The sequence below is a fragment of the Passer montanus genome, unplaced genomic scaffold (genome assembly GCF_014805655.1).
Source record: "Passer montanus isolate IOZ18808 unplaced genomic scaffold, ASM1480565v1 scaffold24, whole genome shotgun sequence".
NCBI classification, from domain to species: Eukaryota; Metazoa; Chordata; class Aves; order Passeriformes; family Passeridae; genus Passer; species Passer montanus.
In genome coordinates, this window is record NW_024367037.1 from 962,111 (window position 1) to 983,451 (window position 21,341).

Here is a 21,341-nt window from a genome sequence, read left to right on the forward strand (position 1 = left end):
CAATTGAAAAAGAAATACCTGAGGAAATCAAAAGGGTCCCAAATTTACCAAAGAAAACAACATGAGTATTTTGTTGAACACAAACAGCTTTGAAATATATCAGCACTATCTTTCAAATTACAATAGTTGTTCAGGGCCTGAGTCTTCAGATTAAGAGAATTAAATTTCCAAAATTCAGTGGAGTGTGTGCTTATTTAATTAAAAGCAGATAGAATTTCATTTGCACTTCATTGTTAAGAATGCCACCTATAATATCACATTTTGACAATGCAGCTTAACTCCAATTTATAATAAAAGCATACTTCATCAACCTCATTCTGAAGTTCATTAGAAAAGCTAAATGCCAGTACTATTTGCTATGGCAATCCCATCTCATTTAGATGTTTAAATAGGCAAACACAGTCAGATAAACTCACAGTGGATTGTGAATGTTCTATGGTTTTTCAGATGAAATCTTCTGTATCTGAACCTCTACTGGGAGTTACATGATGTATCCTTGGTTTTAAATTTCTACAGGTATGGCTCAAAGCATTGAAAAACGATCTTGCTTGTATATGTGCCTATAAAGTGAACCAGCTTATTTTATTTTCTTCTCAGAAGTGAAGCAGCATTAACTCATCACTGGGCTATGTCCCACACAGCAAGGACAGCAAGTTACCCTTGTGCACTGCCTTCAGACAATGCATATGTAAGCTTAGCACAGAACTTTCCCCGCCCCCCCAAAAGGAGAGACAAGGAGACTTAAAACAAGCAAGAACATACCATTTACTATGACAGCCACTCCAGACAGCTGATAAGTGTTCCTGGAATGCTGGAGGCCTCCCTCCTTCATCTAAGCAACTTTGTCAGCCAAGTAGGAGGGAGAAGAGGCACTGCCCCTACCTATTTTGGTTCAGGCATGTCTGGTTAGCTGAATTATACCATGGGTGTTTAGGTTTATTCCATGGCTGAGGTAACCTGCCGCTGACAGATTTACAAACTCCTTTCAGTTGACTTCCAACACACTGAGCTCATCACAAACACAGGCAGTTTGTGCTGGAGTCATGGACAATAATGCAGAAATCACCTTCTTGTAGCACACTCTTTACATAGGTGGAGCACGACCAAGAAGAGTTAGAAAGGCTGTTTTACTCTAGGCTCTGCCTAGTCACTGCCTTCATACACTGTCTCAGCCACAACATCCATCAACTAGTCTCATTCAGCTTCAAAGCATGGTAACACCTAAATTGCTAACAAGGCAGGCTGTAATAACAGTTATTGTAAACGTCTTGTTACATGATTGCAGATAAAAATCAAATTATCAAAACTGTCCATAAATATTTTTTGCAGGAACTATTCCTCAAGTATGTTACTGAAACATTACATGGTGTACAGAACATTGATAGAGTTCACATTAAGTATTTTGGCATAAAGTTCTACAGATGTGGTGGGCTGTTTGATCCTTGGAAGGCCAGACAGGCACTTCCCAGTAAGTTTGTTCATGGGGACTTTGGGGTTTGCAGTGTATTGGTGTGGTACTAAGGGCTTTACAGCACTGCAAGATGAACAAGGCAGCTATTGTCTAACAGAACATTTTGGATTCTTGTTTTCACCTTTCACAAGAAGACAGATATGTGTGAAATAAAGTAACTTTCAGCTTTTATGAATTTACAGCAAGATTGTATGCATCTTGGGACAAGCTCTTACTGGCAGGCACATCTCTTTCTCCTGTTGCAAGTTAGCTGACCAGTCATTGAACCGAAAGTTTCACACCCAGCTTACCAGAGAGCCAGGCTCTTAAAAGGAGATGGAATTCAAGGTTTTGGCACCAGGATTTAGTTTCTTTTTCTTTTTGGAACCAACAGGTCAGTGAAATTTTTTTTAGCAGGGGAAAAGTAACTAGAATTGTTCCTCACACCTCTGCTGCAGTGCTTCCCTTGTTAGCACAGAAGTCTCAGCGTCGTTTACTAGAGATCAGCTTTAATATTGTTCATATCTTTAATATTTTGGTAGTTTTTGTTCATTTTTTTTTCCTTCCTGTAAAGCAATACTTTTTTCATACATAGTTTACTCACAAGTCAAAAAATATCTGGTTTGTGACTACTGGCAGATTTTGCAAAAAAGTGCTTCATGTGTCTAAAATCTCCTTTTCATCATACGTCAGGTATTTGGGAAAAAAAGAAAAAAAAAGGATTAATATTTTAAACCCTTTTATAAAGTTAAAACCAGACAAACTAAAAGCAGTGGTGAGTGGATGGCTGAGAAAACCTGAGTGTTGAAAAGCTCATTTGAGAACCATTGTCTGTGATCACTGGATTCATTACAAGACTAAGAAGTCTCCATAAAATCCAAAGTACCCTGTGATCACTTCACTAAGAAGTCTCCATAAAATCCAAAGTACATACATCAAACTCCTCTAAACAGTCTCACCATCTAAAAGCTTGAAATTAATTTTAAATTATTCACAACATGTTGTTGAGCTGGCACTCAATAATATCAATGATGCAATTTCCTTCTGCGTTGACACAATCCAAATACACTAATAAAATCCAGCAAATTAAACCTGGATTCACTAAGTGTTATTAACCTTAATATAAAGGAGACAGTTCTCTTAAGTCTCACTTTGTTTATATTTCATATTCCTGTATTTTACAATGACTCACACTGCTTCTTAAAGGCAGCCTTTAATTTCAAGGACACCATCTTTGCTTACAACCTTCAAACTAGAAATAAAGTTTAAAACAGGTAAGAAACTTGAATCAATTGAATCAGCAGAGAAACAATAGAAATAATAATGAAAGTTAGAAGGAACTGACTAATACTGCCAGTATATACTACAAAGTTCCATCTGAGTTTTAGGTACTTATTTGCTATTATTTCAAATTACCAATTAAAGTTAGTGCATTTAGCTTCAAAGAACAAAATTCTTAAATTATTTTCTCTTCTTTAAATCATTGTGGTACCCATAAACAAAAACTCTCTGTACAAAATCTCACAATCTTTGATTTTTGCTCCATTCTTTAAGGTATCAACCAGTATACGGACCACATTATCACTTCCAGCCTAGCATGAAGTTTCATAACAAAGATAAATGAGAAAGCACATGTTCCAACAAATTTATTACACTCTAGAAAAATTCCCAGAAAGATGCGCTTTCTTTCTGTCTGGAAATTCATTGTGCCACCAGATTTCCTCTATTTGCTTGAAATGCTCATGCCATTTCCTTAGTTTTACAATACTTTTCGTCTTCTCACAGCACCCAGAACACTTGATGAGGTCACACCACCATTTCAAGAATCTTTTATTCCGTCTCAATTACCAAACCCTCAATTGCCAGGCTGCAGGATTTACTTCAGCAACCCCGTTCTATTTTGGTCACACACTTCAGAAAGATTAAGGTAATTTAGATCAAGCCCAAAGACAGTAATTGAGATTGGCGTGGGGGATGAAGAATGCATTTTGGAAGTAGTATCTAGAGGAGTATATCTTGTTCAGCCTATGAAAACAGGTCTCCTCTGCTTAAATACATCAGAAGAAGTTAATAGCAGAATAGACCACAAAAGCTTATAAGCAACACAAAATTTTCCTGTAGGAACAAAGGACACTGGTTTCTCAAGACCCAGTGTAAGAGGGAGTATTCTATTCCTTACAACGAGGAAAGATCAACAGTAGATGAAAAGTACTCTATAATAGCTGTAGATGAAACACAAAATCCTGAAGGTTACATGCATTCCCATACTCTTTAACCATATCACCTAGGATATGTTTCTGACTTGGCTGTCCTGAAACCTGGCACCCTAAAACCCCTACTGGACACGCACAGTCTCATTTCATCCCTGTCCAGGTTAAGGTGGCTGGGTTATACCACACCCTCACCCCTTGAAAGTCACTGCCCATCTTTCCACACACCTCAGTTTTTTCTGCTGCTGCAGTGCTCTGCTGGCTCCGCTCCTTGCGGTGTTTAACACATCCCCTGGGCAGCCTGGAAGCCATGCAGCTGTCTTTTGCCACAGAAAAGTTTTAATCAGGGCAGCCATGACCTCAGCAACAGGCTGTTTCACATTTAATGAACACAGCTAGCTGGCACCTGCCTGCGGCCAGGTGTAGTCTAAGTGCTGGGGGCAGGAAAAAACTGCTAAGACACATGGGATATTAACTTCAGCAAGACAGCAGGTTGGAGAGAGCAGCAAAATAAAACAAAACAAAACAAAAAAAAAACACCCAAAACCAAACAAAAAAACTGCCAACAGTTCAGGACTACAGCATCTAGCATGGCCTAGTAAACAGCCTGCTCATTAGAGAAAGGGAGCTGAAGGCTTGTGCCATCATTTGACAAAGTAAATGTCTATTTTGCTCTGTCTATAAGAAGACCAGATGAGCTAGAGATAGTCTGGAACAATGCAGAGAGGAAATTGGCATTATCACAGATGAGAAGGCAGCCACAGTTACACTTGCTGTATCAGGAGCAGAAGATAATTCTAAGGTTACATCAGAAACAAGAGTAAAAATAAATGTGATGAAATCATTCAAACACTGCAGAGGCACCTACCCCGAAGTTACTACTACTTGCACATCACATCTGCTTCTGGAGAAAAAATAGCAGAAGATCCTGAATACATTGTCATATTCAGGAGATGAAAAGTTCACCAGTAGTTAAAAATATATATATTCAAAATTTAAATAGTAAGTTATGAATTAGTTAACCTCCATTCATAATAATAAAAACATAGGCAACACTAATATCTATTCACTTAGGTGAACTTTATAATAAAACTACTTCAATGAATACCAGTGTTTAAAGTATTAAAAATCCCGATCACTAAGGATCATGCAGTGAGGGCAACAAAAACAGTACCAAAGTGCCAAGGGAACAGAACAGTAAGTAGAGTCAGAACTGGCAGTCAGAATTTTGAATGGGAGCAAAAAGACTCATAGTGCAAATGATGACTTTTTATGGACTCAAAACAGCTAGTTTAAAGTGCACCAAGGTGGGGCTCAGATAGAAAATAAAGGATGAGTGCAAAACGCCCTGTCTTGCAGCAGCAATGATACCAGGAATTTCAGATTGATTGAGACATAGATGGCAGGCACCATGGAAGCCCTTGGGAATGTTTTAGTGTGTCCTCAACAGCTTAATTATAACAATAAATTAAATATTGTTTTGCCAGTGGAATGAATAAGATTCAAAATGGATCTCAATACTGAGTTTGTTAACTTCACAGAAATAGAGACCATTTTAAAACAGCCAGAAATAAATTATCTGTGTTTCTAAAAAAGTATATGAATTAGTATTTCCCAAAATTATGATTTTTATTAGAGACTATTTTAAAACAGCCAGAAATAAATTATCTCTGTGTTTCTAAAAAAGTATATGAATTAGTATTTCCCAAAATTATGATTTTAAATATGACAATAAGGTATGAACAGTCCAAGTTAAAATTTGTCCGTCATGCACTTCTTGCTGTAGGATCATTGAGTCAGTTTCAGATGGAGCAAAACAAAAAGTGCCCATAGACTGCAAAAAAATTAGACATGAAAAAAAATCAGCTGAATTTTGAACAACATACATAACTGAAGATGGCTTTAAAACATTTCTCAAATTCAGTCAGATGGAGCACCTCGCCAATGCTACGTAACTTGTGCTGAGAAACAACAGTGCACTGAAGCCAAAACAAAGTTGTCAAGCACAACAGGTGCACACAGGGGATGACAGAAATTATATTTGTGCTAAATATCTGGTCTTCCAAAAGCCTTACTTGAAATACAAATAATCATGTAAGCCACTAATGAAGTTGTCAGGCTCCCCTGGAGTTGGCAAAGGAACTGCTAGTGTTCCCAGCAGCCAGGAAGGACAATGCTACTGCTCCTTCAACATCCAAGGCAACACAAACGTCATCAGAAACGTCACCCACTGGTGTCTGACAAGGCACTTCTTAGGAAAAGCAGCTGCAAACCCAGAAGAGGGAGGAACACTACATTTTTTCTATAAGTATTGTATAGCCTTGGGAGGGGAAATAACGCTTCCGTATAAATCCTGAAAAAGACAAAGAGACTGAGAAAATGGAAAAAAGGAATTTGCATTGGAGAAATTTCACTATTTTTATCAGTGCTTTGTTCCAGTTGGACTATCTCATCCATCAGCTCATGTACCCTTTCAAAGACCTCCCCATGGGCACAGGGGCCATTGGGTCCCTGCCAAAAAAGCAGCTGAGGAGGCATCAAGGCTGTGTGCATTTAAAAAAAAGTGAACTAAACCAGTGGCCTGAATCCAAGTAAGACTGTACCACTCTCCCTACTCTGAATGTTATCTAGAGAGCAATAGCACAGAAAGATCTCATTTAAACTTAGTCTCCATAGCTGCTTTGTCACAAACATATTATAAAAGCAGAGTCCTGAGGGGGTTTTTTCTGAATCAGAAAGAAAAAAAATATAAAGGTTGTATCCAGTCTTTTTCAGACCTCTATGCAAAACATTCTAGCCACCCATACTAATAAAACTCAGAATTTCCCAGAAGCATTTAATCCTTTTTGTTCATAAACTAGCAATCTTGACCTCCAGCTTTTAATTTATTTTACTGAAGAATTTATTTCTTTCAATAAATGAAGCATTCCAGATTTGACTCTCTATGCAACAAAGATTAGTCAGAGAGCATGACAGTGCATGTACCAATTTTATTTGCTACTCTCCATATATATGAATGTATAAAGCTGACTACCAGAAAAGTAACAGAAGGCATTAGCAAATTCCTTCCTAAAGTTTCATCTCATCAAGTTAATTATTAATAAATTTATTAAAATAGAGATGAAAGTCCAGGAGCAAAGTTTCAAAGTAAAACAAAATGATTTTACTTGTTCTTAAACCAGTCTCCTAACTCATTCAAAAATGACCTGTTACCCTGACCAGAAGATTTTTACTACCTTGCATAGGATTGCAAAGAGTAAACCCTCCAAAAGTCATCGATTGACTCGTAGAAACAACTGTTTATAAAATGGAGACCTTTGCACAAAAGGCTAGGTGTGGCTGAGGGAAAAGCAAGAAGCATCTACACCAAAGCCCCTGCTGTGCTGTCACTCAGAACATGACAGAGCCCACCGTGGGGTCATCAGTCACTCACTGGGGGCACCCTGGGATTGTTTAATTGCATGCCTAAATAATGTCATGAACCACGAGGAACCCTTCTTGCCTAAACTCTTCCAAAAAACCTATTACATTATTCCTAATTATCTTCTAATGCCTTTCTCATTTACATGTACAGAGTCACTGCAGTGAGCACGGTGACCTTTTGCTGGACTTCACCAACTGTGGTACTTCAGTTGTCCCACTGAGCAGTGGCATCAGGAAAAGCAGTGTTGCAAATGGTGCTCTAAAACAAGCATACAGAAGGACTGAACCACTCTCGACTGGAAACAAGATTTTTAAGCTGATGGGTGCCATTAAGGAGGACAGGATGCAGTGCTCAGATGTCACTCATCCATACGGTCTCCCGTCAATGACCTTTGCAAAGAATAAATCGATACTAAGAAGATACTGTATCTACCATTTCTTACTGAGCAGGAAAGGTCAATCCATTTTCATGTATGTTTCAGTTCCAACATTACTGTTTTCAGACACGGAACTGCTTAAACCTGGGAATTAAAAAAAATCCCTATCTTGAACAAAACACTATTTCAAAATGTGTTAACTTAAAAAAAAGACTTGGAATGGAAACTTATTTCATAAGCAAGGTATGATGCTGGCAGAAGGAAAGTAAAGTTCTATCTTGCTATCATGAAATGTTCTCTAAAAATACAATGCAAATGAAATTATAAACAGCATTTATGAGACTGATTCCTTAGCATAATCTGGTACCACCTGTGTGTTTTACCACAGAAACAAATATATTTTTAAAACACTGAGCCATTTACAGTTGTTTTGTGCATGCCCACTCTACCTGTTTTTGATTGTATGTACTGATTAATCTCCTCTTACAGTTCATTTAGATAGCATATTTTGAGAGAAGCCCTTATAGGAACACATGTTTTTGTTCTATATTTTAACTTCATCCCATTTAGCTCAATTTTTTTAGCTTCAGCGAAAAAATTCTGCAATATACATATTGCCACATCTAGGAGATGCTTGGTACCAGAATCATAACTGAAATTTCTTTGACCTTTTAAAAAATATATATTTGAATTACGGAAGTATGATTCAGTTTAACATTTCATAGGACTTGAAAGTTCAGGGATGAACATCAAAACTCTATTACAACACTGTGTATACATGAAAGGGTATCCTGTTGTATATCTTAAACACACCACAGATTTCAAACTTCAGTCTGGTTCTGTTTAGAAGACACTGCTGCACTATTTGATACTGCAAGTACAAGATTCAAAAGGACAGTGTGTTAAAATATTCATAAATCTAATATTTTTTAAATGTTTGCATATGGGAAAAGAGTTATTTAATACTCAGTGTAATGAATTCCTGAGTTACATTAACTGCAGCATCATAAGGAGATATTGTACTCCTGCTCTCTAGCTGTGTGTAAGTGGAGCAATGGCAGTACCATACATCCATAAGCAAAGTAATAAAAAAGGATCTATAATCTTTTGACGCATACATTTAATACATTTCTGTAAGGTTTATTACATTTCTTGCTTCCTCTTTTCAGCTTCACTCATGGTTAATGTTGAGCTATGCATAATGCTTAAAATCACTCAGCAGTCCACATTAAGAAAAGAGAAGCAATGTTTTCAAGAATAAAATAGTTATTTCTAATCTTACTGCACCTGAGTTGGTCAAGAGGTAAAGCATCTTATTATAATTTTGTAAATCTGAGAAAACGTCCACTGACTCAATTATTTAATTATTTATGTTATTCTATTGCAAAGCCACATTCTAAGAATGGTTTCTCTCTGTCAAGCAGATGTGAAGGTAAAACCAAATCACTCAGGTTTGTACCATTGAACAGTGTACACTGACAGATTAGAAAAGTCTATTCTGATGCTGCTGTCACCCATATCAGCAAATATAAATCTGAAATTAAGTCTAGTATTAATTTTTAATTAGCTGATTGTGCAATCACATTGGAAAATCAAATTAAAAAAATTAATTAAAAAAAATAAAATAACATTGTCTTGGAGTCAAGCACTGAAAAAAAATCTATACTTCTGAATTACAGCCACAGGCCAAAAGCCAAACTACAAGCCAGCAACTCATTTTGAGATTTCTAAAACTACCTGCTGAATCATTTTTTCACTGAGGAAATCCAATCTATGCATTGTGATGCAGGACAGAGCTGCTTGTCTCCCTGTCTTGTCATACTGCTTATTTTGATTAGCTGCAATGGCATAGAGGCATAGATTTTTAATATACTTTTATTGCATTCTGGATAGCTGACTTATTGACAGTAGGTTTGGGGCATTTTCTTCCTGAATTTTTATGACTATGCCTTTTTGACGACTGTGGTTTTTAAATTTTTATTGGGAGTTTAAAAATGGCTGCATTTCTTTAGGGACAGATGAAAAATTCTATCAGGTGTAATACCAAAATATGTTTGTTTAGGTGCAGAGGGCATTTAAAAAAAAACCAAAAACAAAACACATAAAAACTCCCTCAATACTAACATTGGTATGTTCTTGTAATCTCCCACTCTGCGCTTAAAAATGTCTCAAGCTTTTTTAAAGGAGGATCCAAAATAAAACATGCTGAAGATGTAAGTTCTTTTCAAGTGATCTAGGTTTTTACTCAGTAAAAGCCTATTTCCTTACTCCCTAACAACGAAGAACACACAGTACAATAGTAATTATTCTAAAAACAGTTACACTTCCTACTGTGCCTTCATAAGCAGAACTGTGAAACAGCAACATTGCAATAGCACTCAGTAAATGGAAATCAGAATGCACACAGGTTTGATCAAAAGACTCTGCAGACTGTGGGTGTTGCTGTAATTGGCTGTAGAGTGTCTGCTTCTGAAGACAGTTATTCCTCATGGGTAGTCTCTTTCATTCCATTTGGCCATACTTTAATAGGTTGTCATCCTGCACAGCATTAAGAGAGGGTTGTGGCATAAGCAAAAAGAAATAGTTTCTCCAGAAAGCTGGTGATGCAAAGGGGGAAACAGATTGTAGCCACCAGCAGCATCCAATCAGAAATCCTTGAGTTTTTTACAATCCCATAAAAACAGTCAGAGAAAATGCAGCAGAAAGGTATAAAACAGATTTTCTTCATTACAACTATGAACACTATAATGCTATTGATCTGAATTCTGTGATGTGTTTTGGAGAAATATTTACTTTCAAGGAAGAAGATAAAATAGGAATCCATTACATTCTTACTTGCCTTAAGTGTATCATTAAAAGCAGCCCAATAAACTCAAAGCATTCATATTCTGTGATAAAAATATATTTTATAAAATAGCAAGTGTTTTCTGAAACGAATTCCTAAAGCAAATAACCAAGTGCCTAAGTGGTATATTTCATCATGATGTAAATCACAACAAATCAATTGCAAGATGTGTACCTTCAGCATGATCCATCCTGAGCTTTCAAAGGAATACTTTGTTTAGAGAATCAGTTCATTTTCTTGTCCATACCCAGATGCCTCAACACTCACTTTTACCTTTTTTTCTTTCTACTCTTAAAAGTTATACTAAAACAGCTTTAAAAGGTATTTTATTACTGCAATGGAAGTAAGTACCTGCTGTAAAACAACGTACACATTCCCATAAGCTTTTTGTAAATTCTCACGAGCCATTACACCCTATTTAATATTATCTGAATTTTAACCATGTCTTTGTACCTAGTCCAAACTTATTATTTTACCATACCATCTTACTAATAATCACTTCTGAAATTCCAAGTCCCACATCTTAATTAAAACTGTGGACTTGTACTACAGCACTAAATTAACTACAGGACTTGGTGGATTTGGCCATCTGGGAGAAAAATAATTTATATGATCCAAGACTTGATTGTCCAAATATCTTGTGTTTTAAAAGTGAGGTGTTTTCTTTATGTATTACAGATGACCCTTAGAAAATGGTATCACATCAAAGCCATCAAAACAGTCCAGGCCTAACCAAAATGAAAACTAAAAAGTGCATCATACAACATCTGAAAAAAAGATTATTCTACCTGTATCGAACATGCTCAATTGTGTCATATGTCAGCTTGCTGCTGATATTCTGACTGTGAGGGTTGCCTAGGAGACAAGAGATACAGAAATTAATCATTAATCACAATTTTGCTATTAAATTTCTCTTTTATCAAAGTATTACACCAAGTGAGCCTAAAAGATGGTAAAGATTCAATGCGTACTTCACAGCAATTCCCTGGAGTCCCTTAGTCAAGAGAAGGGACATACAACAAAGTAAAGCAATTATATCAGACCTAGAAACTTCAACTGGATCTCTTACTAATATTTAGGCAGTTCCCCTAAAAAGAAAATGAAACTGCACATGCACAAACATACTAGAAAAACTACAGACAGAATGCACATTCATAAACATATTTGTACAGTAGCTAAGAAGCAAAAGACAGAATCTGGAGATAACAGACAATCCTGATTGGATAGAAGAATTAATCCTTGGTTTTTTAGTGCCTGAAATTCAAGCAATTCATTGAAATATAAATTTTATTGCAAAATTAGTAGCCACCTTAGCTCCGTTCAGCACAAACATATATAACAATTAAGACAGCATGATTTTATCTTCTTGAGCAAAAAAGATTACAGCAATATTCACCCAGACACAGCACACTTCCCTATCAGCAAATACTTAGAGAACATGCAAAAACAGTTTGGAAAGGGAATAAGAAAAAAATTGCTACACTAACACAGTTTTTGCAGTAAGCTGCAATATTAGCTACTCTTTTCAAAATTTAAAAGTTACAGTGCTGAAAGTTGTTGAGTGAAGGTGTTGAAAGTAATAGCTTTAGAGCTCAAACCCAAAACTTATACTTATGTCTGATGTTGTATTTCTGTAATTTCCAATTCAAATAGTGTCACTTCTAATTTGAAAATATCACTTATATTACTTTCCCTCATTTACACATGCAACAGCTAAACTGCAGTTCTTTGGGCCTGTGGATTGTCACCAAGCAAATAAAAAAACTGCAAGTCAAACTCCCCCTTCACTCACATTTGTGTTTGTTAAATTAGCTCTTCCTATACTGTCCTTAGACAGATTTACTGTTCTTAGAGTATGAGATGTAACTGGAAAAGAAAAAATTGACTATGCTGGAGCTCTTATCATTTTAGATGAAAATACCAATAAAAATATACAATTTGTTCTCCTATAGCATTATAGGTACTATGCAAAATCTGCTCCAAACTGACAGTACTACTAGCTCTATTCACAAGCACTCAATTGATTCACAAATTATTTTTTTTCTGCCATAGATGGTACTTATTAAAAGGATTTAGCCCAATGTTTGAAATTGGGCACAGACATTTTACTTTACAATGTCTATGGTGACAGAACATTAATTTTTGTATCACTGGAATGCACTTGAATAGGAGATCTTGAATGTAATCAAATTGATGTATTTTGTTGTAACAGAAAAAAAAGCCCCTATCTCTATAAAGAATAACACTTACTTTGTAGTGGAACTCAAATTTATGCTCTGGATCCCAGCCTCGCCAGCATTCAGGAAAAAGAATAAGGGGAAATTATATAATGGCACATGGAAAATGAAAACTACCCAAAACTCTCAAGTGGCTTGCCCAGGTGATAAGCATATGTGTGCCAGCGCTGGAGTGAACAAGCATTTTCTTGTAAAGCAGTGGTACCTAGCTCCCAAGTGAGGAATCCCTTTGTTCCATGTACCAGGGAGCACAAGAAAGACACAAAACTAGCAAAAAGGACACATGACCCACAGACAGTAACACACCATAGAAAATTTGATTACTTCAGTGGGACTTCTCACGACATAATACTGTGCAGTTTATTTTTTCTGGTTGAGCATGACTCACTAATGTAAATTGTCTCACACAGTATCAATATTTCTTATACAATGGATGCTGCTGACTTTGTATAAAATCACACTCAGTGTGTGATTCTTGGCTAGATAATAACATCAGAAAGAAATTAAAGATCTAGGTTGGGGGTCTGGGGATGAAGTACTTACAGGTGGTGCTGTAATAGTTAAATCTCCACCCAGATATTACACAATTCTGTAGATAATTTTACTCACATTCCTCTGCAAAGGATTACTTTGGCAATACCTATCCTTTTTCTGAGTAGGCACCAAAGTCTAATAGCCAGAGCAGAGCAAAGTCTAATAGCACCTATTCTGTGCCTAAATTCACTTGGGATCTTTGAGCTATGCTTTCTTCTGAATAAAATTCTTATACTGAGTCACAGTATAAACTCTTTGTGATGACTCTGTCTGAGAAGTAAGGTGGTTCTGGATCCTGGTTCTTGCATAAGAAACTAGGTTTGCATTTTTTTGTGGAAAAAGCCACAAAGAATGAACAGTGCTTATAGCTAAAATGCATTTCTTTATCCCAAGCCTGGTGCCCTAAAAGAGTCCTGCAACAGAGCCATGTTTGCTTTAATCTTTCTCCTTTACCTACGTAGACAGGTCTTTGGCTACCACAGAACGAAGCCAGGGGTGACACAAAGAGCCTACACCTCCTTTGTAAAAGCACTGGTCTTCCAACTACTCTACAGAAGCATTAAAAGCCTGCAGAAGGTCTCTTCCAAGAAGCTCAGTTTTGAATGATTTAGATGGAAACTTGACAAGACTCATGGGAACATTGCTTTGCACTTACCATAAATGTTGTTTCTGAGGTCATCAGTAAAAGCTTTAAGTAGACTCTCCGGGAAAAGCGCTGAACCAGCATGGTCAAGGTAAGTAATCCCTAAAATACAAATACAATTACTAGTTTCAATTTTTAAAAGATTCAATGCCACTCACACAGATAACACTGTGAAGTGCATCATTCAAATACCTCTTTTCACTCACTAGCAGAAAATTAAAAAAGGATGAAACAATAGAAGGTAAACATTTTGATTACCTGTGCATAATTTTTAATTAAAACCAAAGAGGTTCTTCCTTTCATGCTTAGATTACACAATCCTTGGAAGAGAAAATTCTTTTTTTGGGCTGTACAAAACTGAGCAAGCAGGTGTCTTCAGCCACAGTACCTTACCACTTCTAGGCACAACTTATTATGAAAACTACTATTACCTAAATGCTAATTATTATTAACAGGAACACTGATAAGTGATGTCTCCTTGCTGACAGGTGACACAACACTCTCAAGAACTGACAAGACCTAAATAATTTCTGAAGACCAAAGACAGGACTAGTAGAAGTTTTAATGCATTTAATCATGTCTCTCCACTCTGCTGCACTTAACATTCAATTAATTTTTAAAATCTGCTTTTATATTATTAAGCTATTGCAAAACTTTTAAATAAATGCTTATTGGAAATGAAGGCTTTTTCATGTTTGGCCATTTTAGACTTCTTAATGTTTAGCAATTATTCTTCCATTTCTCCAGTGTGTTTCATGCTCTTTATTAGTTTTCTCATTTCACTTACCTTAAGTATTTCAACCTATTTCAAATTCTAATAATGGTGAGTATGATTAAGATTAGAATTTATTAAGTATTTTAAAGGTCTTCCCTTTCCACATGGATTTAAAATTGAGTTAAGCTTTAAATGAGACGTCTTGACACTCGGAAATATATATTATTATATATTATGTTAGCAGTGATCCAGTGGGTAAAGCTGTGAGGCAGGCCTAATAATAAAACCAATCCAGACACCCATCCCTTACTTTCAAAAGACAACAGTCCTCTCCTGCCTTAAGATTTCCTCACTTAAGGTGCCTAGCAGAAGCAGAATTCTTAATTATGGCTTGAAGTCAGTCAAGTGTTTTAAGGTGCTTCAAGGGGTGGAGCTTGGACAAAACCAAGGGTCAAAAAAAATGACGCTCAACTTAATAGCTGTACAGGTTTTTAAGGTTTTTACTTATTTAAAAAAGATCAATCCTCGGAAGTTCCTCCCAGGGAGTATGAAGCAGCACACACAAGCACTTGGGGGTCAAAATGTATATGGAGGTCTGTCCTGCTCAGTTCCCAACAGCTGCTCAGCCCTTTGCAGGAATGCAGGGCTTTGGAGGGACAGAGCACACTGCCCATGGCAGGACACAGCCAGGCCCTGCCCAGCACTGTGGCACAGCTTCTGCCAGCAAGGGGACAGCAGCTTTCCCCCAGTAGGACATATGCTCACCATGGCCACCCCAGTACCTGCAGCTTGGCACCAAAAGCTCTGGCATGCCCTGAGATGGAGCTAAAGCATGGAGCAACAGCCCTGATCTCCACCAGCTCCCAAGAGCAGCAGTCAGGGCAATAGGCAGCCCATGGTCACTGGCTACAGCTGGGAGAGGTGGGAAAGGCAAGGCTGGGGCTGAGAACGGGAAGAAGCAGCCCTGAGCCAGACACAGGTGGAAGAACTGCTGGCCTGGAGGGAACAACTCTGGCTAACACTCTTCCAACAAAGCCTCCACAGAAGCACCATTTGGTTCCCATGGGCACCAGGAGCACAGCCAGGTGATGCTCCTCTGGGAGCAGTTTCTGCATTTAGACCTTTGCAGCCCCAAGGATGGAGACAGCACTGAAGTCATTACACAGCCCTAGAGAATGAGCAAAACACAGGCAAGCAGCTGAAGCTCCTCAAACACAAACTACCCACTGACATAGGACAGGCATGCCCGTCCTGACCAACACTCCTGTGATACAATGTGGACTAAGAGACCTCTAGGTAAAGGCCACTTTAGTGGTTTTTCAAATTTGATTCCTTATGCAGCTCATGATGAAGGAAAATATTTCAGTTCTGTGAAATGGAAGTATAAAAAACAGCTAGTCATTTTTTAAACTCCTCCTCTGGGTATAATACTTTTAAAATCTGTGAGGAAATTTGGATGAGGAAGGAAATTTTATTAATTCTTAAACTTTTATTTTATATTTAATGCTGCTGTTTAATTGAAAGCAGAGAACAGCATTTAATACTCTCTCCCACTAGCCAAAAAAAGAAATGGGCTCTCTAGTCTTTTGAGGCTGCACTGAAACAAATATCTTCATTGCTATTGCACTTTTATGATGTAGTTTTTCCTTGCTGTCTTATTTCAACAAAATCATATTTTTAAAGAAAAGAAAAACAAAGTGGCACATGTATAACACAACAGGAAAAAAAACATATTAATAACTTTCATTGTGTTTTTTCCCCTGGTTTAATAACATTTGCTATTTTATCTTTATTGAATGCACATTAAGCAAAGAGACTTGTCAGTATATAGAGAACAATACAGTTCCTGTTGTTTCACTGTGGTGTTTAGTATATGGGCTGTCAGCACTATGGAATGATACTGTTTATGGGAAATAACAGGAGAAAGAAAATATAATATGATCAACCAAAAGAACATTAAAATGCAATATTCTTCAGGACATCATTTCATTGCTCAGGGAAAATGCAAAATTAACTTTTAGTTTAATTTACATACTATTATGTTTGGAGTGTGTAACAGACTTCACTGGTCTAATAATATGCCAACTATTTGATAAAATCATATTTCAGAAGTAGGGGTTTTTTAATACAAGTATCAAAAACCATGAAATGTGTTGGCATTAGTTATGGAGAGTTATTCAGCTAGAGTATTGGTTCATAAGCTGGAATATTCATATGCTAATATTCTTGCAGATTAATTTTACATGGGGAACTCTCTGGGAACCAATACAGAGGCCAGTCTGTCCTGTTGAAAATGTCCCAGTCCAGCTCTCTTATCTCCTTACATGCTACAATTCACCTCTTAACAAAACATTTACCATCTCTGTGCTCTTGGCCCCTCATAAAAAAACTTAATGAGTGCACACCTACATACAGTCTCATAAAAGCCAGTTTAACTGAACATTTCTATTTCTTAAAAGAAAAAAAAAATAATTTGGAGCATTTCAATATTAGAGTTTAAGGCCAAGTGAGAACACTCAACTGCACAAAAGTCTGAGAACCTGCAAAACATACAAGGCAAAGAGAAACTACCAGATTAATCCTTGTGAGCCAAATATCTGCTTCTGACAAAAGCACAAAAATGTGACTAAAATGTGACTAAATGTTGCCTAAAATGTGACTCCATCTGACTTAGAGGAAATTGAAAGACATAATTTGATGAACTGAAAGTTGAACAAGCCAGTTATATCTTTACTAATTATTTTAGTAACTGCTAAGGTGTGTAAATGCCTACCACCCAGAGGATAGTTTAGAGGGGAAGCACAGAGAGCCACTCTGGAGGCACTTCCTACAATGGCCTGGTGCCACATGGCACTAAGTGACTAAGCTGTCTCCTACTTCACAACCCACCCATAAACCCATGTCTAGTCACCTAGCTCCTCTCTGGCTAAATGATTACTGCTTTGGTATTATGAAATATGTTCTTGTAATGCTTGAAACTGTTCTTGGTGCTACACATTTCTGGACTTTGTCTATGTATCACTTCCAAAAATAACCAATTTACCTACGCACCATCTGGACACTCCGTGTTCACCTCCTTAACCTTTTGTTATTCTGTGATTCTACTACAGTCACCAAAACAAGCCAACCTGAGCTTCACAAGTTATTTCTCACAGTCCTGACACTTCAAAATTCCTGCACTCCAGCTGATTATAGGCTGCCAGTTATATTGCCCAAAGTCTCATAATAAAGAATGAAATGTGTAGTTACAAGGCAGCAACTCTACAGAGTCATAAATTTTGATTGGTGGATATAATTGCTATTCAGTAAGATTACATACACAATATTACTTGGAAAGCAGATACAGAAAATGCCCCGGGGAGAGAATATATATCTTAAGTATGGCAATATTAACAAAACCAGTATGAAATAAACACAAGCTGAAGGCAAAATTAAACATTATCTGTCAAAAGATAAATATCACATTTCCATATACAAAGCCACGAGCAGGAGAAAAAAAGAAGTGACAAAATGGGGAGAAGTGGGCTCTACAGAGGTTGCAGACAATGTGATATCATTTGGACAGAGAGAGGTTTTAACAGGTAGGCTCACATCAGGTACCTCAGATTCCTAGAATCATACAACAGTTTGGGTTGGAAGGGACCTCAAAGATCATCTCGTTCCAACCACCCTGCCATGAGCAGAGACACCTTCCATCAGCCCAGGTTGCCTGAAGTCCCATCCAATCTGATTTTGAACACTTCAAGGGATGCAGCCTGGGATACAGCTGGCCTTCCGGGCTGTCACACACATGGCTGGGTCACAACCAGCCGCCAGGTTATTTTAGTAATCTAAGTCAGATACCTTTAGAGTCAGCTCCTTCTTTCCAGTCACTGTGTAAGACTTAGCTCCCCCAAGGGATGCTTCTAAATTAAATAGCAAAAAAGTAGCTTTAACTATGTAATGTAGTACATATAACCTTTCTAAAAGTGCCTAAAATTTCTGACACAGGGCATGATATGCCTACACTCTGTATGGACAAACACGTAAAGATCATCATTATGCAAAACCATTAATAAAGTGCATTAATAGAAAAAGAAATCCTACGAATATGGTCTGAGATTTGCCTTTGCTGGATATTTTCCGGATTAAACATTTAATGAATATTTTTACCTGCACCTTCAGTTCCTTTTTGGCATTGATTTAGACAAAAACTATCACTTCAGAGTATGTTTTCTCAATAAAAACATGCCTCTCATCTAAACAGTCCTGTTCTGTTAGACAAGGTAATGTTTTATTTCCCTTGCTTAAGGCCGAGGAGCTCTTCAAAAGACCACAAAAACATAGTGCTTGATGGACAAGGCCATAGATGCTCAAAGCCTGAATAGTTAGCATGCAGTTAAAGGAGCTCCTCAGCATGACTTGACTTAATTGCTGCAGGCCTGGTGAAGTAACACAGCAGTCAGCCCACAGTCATGGGGCACATTCTGCCAGTCCACCAAATTCATCAATTCAAGTAATCACAGCTTGACCTGACTGCCAAATGCTGCTCCACACTAGGCTCCGACCAACCCGGGTAATGGTACCAATATTCTGAGGGCTGCTATCCAGTCACTGAGTTCCATGGGAAAATCATGTTTAATTAATGTGTTTGAGTGTTCGACTTGATGGACTCATTACAAAAAGCAAAGCATGAAATGTGCAATTACATTTATCCATAATATGTTCCCATTATTTTTTTCATGTGCTATCGGCTTGCGTTATTTGCTCTTACTGCATTATTACCTACAGCAAAGTAGGCAGAACATCAAAACCCTTTACAGGGAATACCACACACTCTCTTTGCTTGCTGAACTCCCCAGCAGGGGCTATACCAACTCCACAAAAGCTCTTTAGGTGGAAGAGGTTATTCAGTGTCATTGTGCACTGACACTGTTCTATGTACATGAGTCCCTACTTGCAGGTTTCAGTTTACAGCTTACTGGTTCGGAGGAAGAGGGGAGCACAAAAGAAAGCAATGATTTCACATTTACTAAGAAATCACATCCAAGCCCATCTATTCTTCACAGCTACAAAAAACAAAAACAAAACAAAAAAACCCAAACAAACAAAGAACAAACAAACAAAAAACCCAAAAAAAACCCAACAAGCCATCAAATTCCATCATTTGCCAACTCCTGTGTTAAATGAGACTGCAGGAAAGGGATCAATCAGCACTCCCCTTCATCCTTATAGGCCTCCCTATAAGGCATAGCTTTACTCAGTGCATCACTGGGGCAGGATTAAATATCGACTGCACTCAGTGATGTTATTTCCACAGACAACTTTAATGGGTTCTGTGAGACCGGTTGAAGTCTCATTTGTGGGCATGAACCAGAGGTACCCCAGCTTCATACAAATAACCTGCTGCAGCCTGTCTCTCTGTCTTTGGATGAAATATACATCACAAGTGATTCATATTCATGCATTTCTTCAAACAAGTACAACTTCCTCAGACAAAAAACAGCATTCACACCTCCCTAGAGAAGATAGGATCACCTTTCAGACTCTTTCTTTTTTCCTTTCTCTCTGATGAAATTGATCATATGAAAGAAGAGTTGAAAGAGAGCATATTCCCCATTCTTCTATTACCAGAAAATGCTTTTGTTGGTTTTCCAGAAAATTTCACAGAAACATTCACGTTTGTGTAGGAAAGAGGCAGTTTTGTGTAGGAAAGAGAATTCCCTCTTGAGATGAAAACACAGTGGTAAAAAACAATGTTTAAGGAATCATAATAATTGTTTATAATAGCAGTCATTACCTAAACATTCTAGCAGCATACTCCCACTCCTTTTTCCTTCCTTTTCTTCCCATAAAACTGCCACAGACTTTCAAAAATGTTTAAAACTGACTTTTCTAGTCAGTTCTACTTCTTGCTCTGTGACCTGAAATAATGGGCTTCATACCATAGAGTCACAGAATAATGAGGTTGGAAGAGACCTCTAAAATCACCGAGTCCAACCCAGCCCTAACACCTCAACTAGACTATAGCACCAAGTGCCATATCCAGTCTTTTTTTAAACACATCCAGAGATGGTGATTCTACCACCTCCTTGGGAAAAGCATTCCAGTACTTTATTATTATTTTGGTGAAAATTTTTTTCCTACTATCCAACCTATACCTCCCCTGACATAGCTTGAGACTGTATCCTCTGGTTCTGTCAGTTGCTGCCCGATGGAAGAGACCGACCCCACCTGTCTACAGCCTCCCTTCAGGAAGTTGTAGAGAGCAATAAGGTCACCTCTAAGCCTCCTCTTCTCCAGGCTAAACAACCACGGTTACTTAAAATATATGAAATTAATTGTGCAGAGATATATAACGCCTATTAAATTATTTTATGTGTTTCCAAAATCACTAGAAGATAAACTAAGTTCAAAACAAAAACCAATGAGTAACCCTTTTCCCTGAAAACTCATTTCATTACACAGAAATAATTCTTTATGAGCTTCTGGCAGCTGGAGCCTTGGGTTGAACTTCCAACCATAGCAATAATTAAAAACCCACATGAGAACTGGTACACACAATGAACACTCAATGACAGAGAGCAAAAATCAATTATCCCCACTGTTGAGGCCCTGCAGAAGTACTTCTGGCCATCATTCCTTCCCAATGACAAGACCACATTAACACCTTTTTTGGCAAATGTACCTGCACTTCTCTTTGTTGCTTTTTCTAGCAAAGAAGCAAGGCTGCTACTGGAAGCCAGTGGTAAAGTTATTCTCCAATAGAAGTTCTTCATACAAGGTTCCCCACAGACATTTAAAACCCTTGATACCCTTCTACCATCCAGCAAAAAGTCCAGGAAGAAATAGTGAACATCAATTTCGGGGATGTAAGAACAAGTGAAGCATAAATTTCCATTCAGCATAAATTTGATCTTTCAGGGAA

General features: G+C 37.5%; 1 protein-coding gene across 6 annotated transcripts in view; it reads right to left on the bottom strand.

Annotated features, from left to right (window-relative positions):
• The window catches only part of MOCOS (molybdenum cofactor sulfurase), a 210,230-nt gene that overhangs the window by 169,520 nt on the left and 19,369 nt on the right, over window positions 1-21,341 (bottom strand). For 4 of the 6 annotated variants that reach the window (XM_039711098.1, XM_039711099.1, XM_039711100.1 and 1 more), the window contains exons 3-4: window positions 13,732-13,821; window positions 11,094-11,160 (exon numbers count right to left, since the gene is read on the bottom strand). In XM_039711098.1, the coding sequence (XP_039567032.1) occupies window positions 11,094-11,160; window positions 13,732-13,821 (157 nt within the window). Of the gene's footprint in view, window positions 1-11,093; window positions 11,161-13,731; window positions 13,822-21,341 lie in introns of those variants that run through there. The other 2 variants (XM_039711102.1, XM_039711101.1) reach the window with 2 other exon arrangements.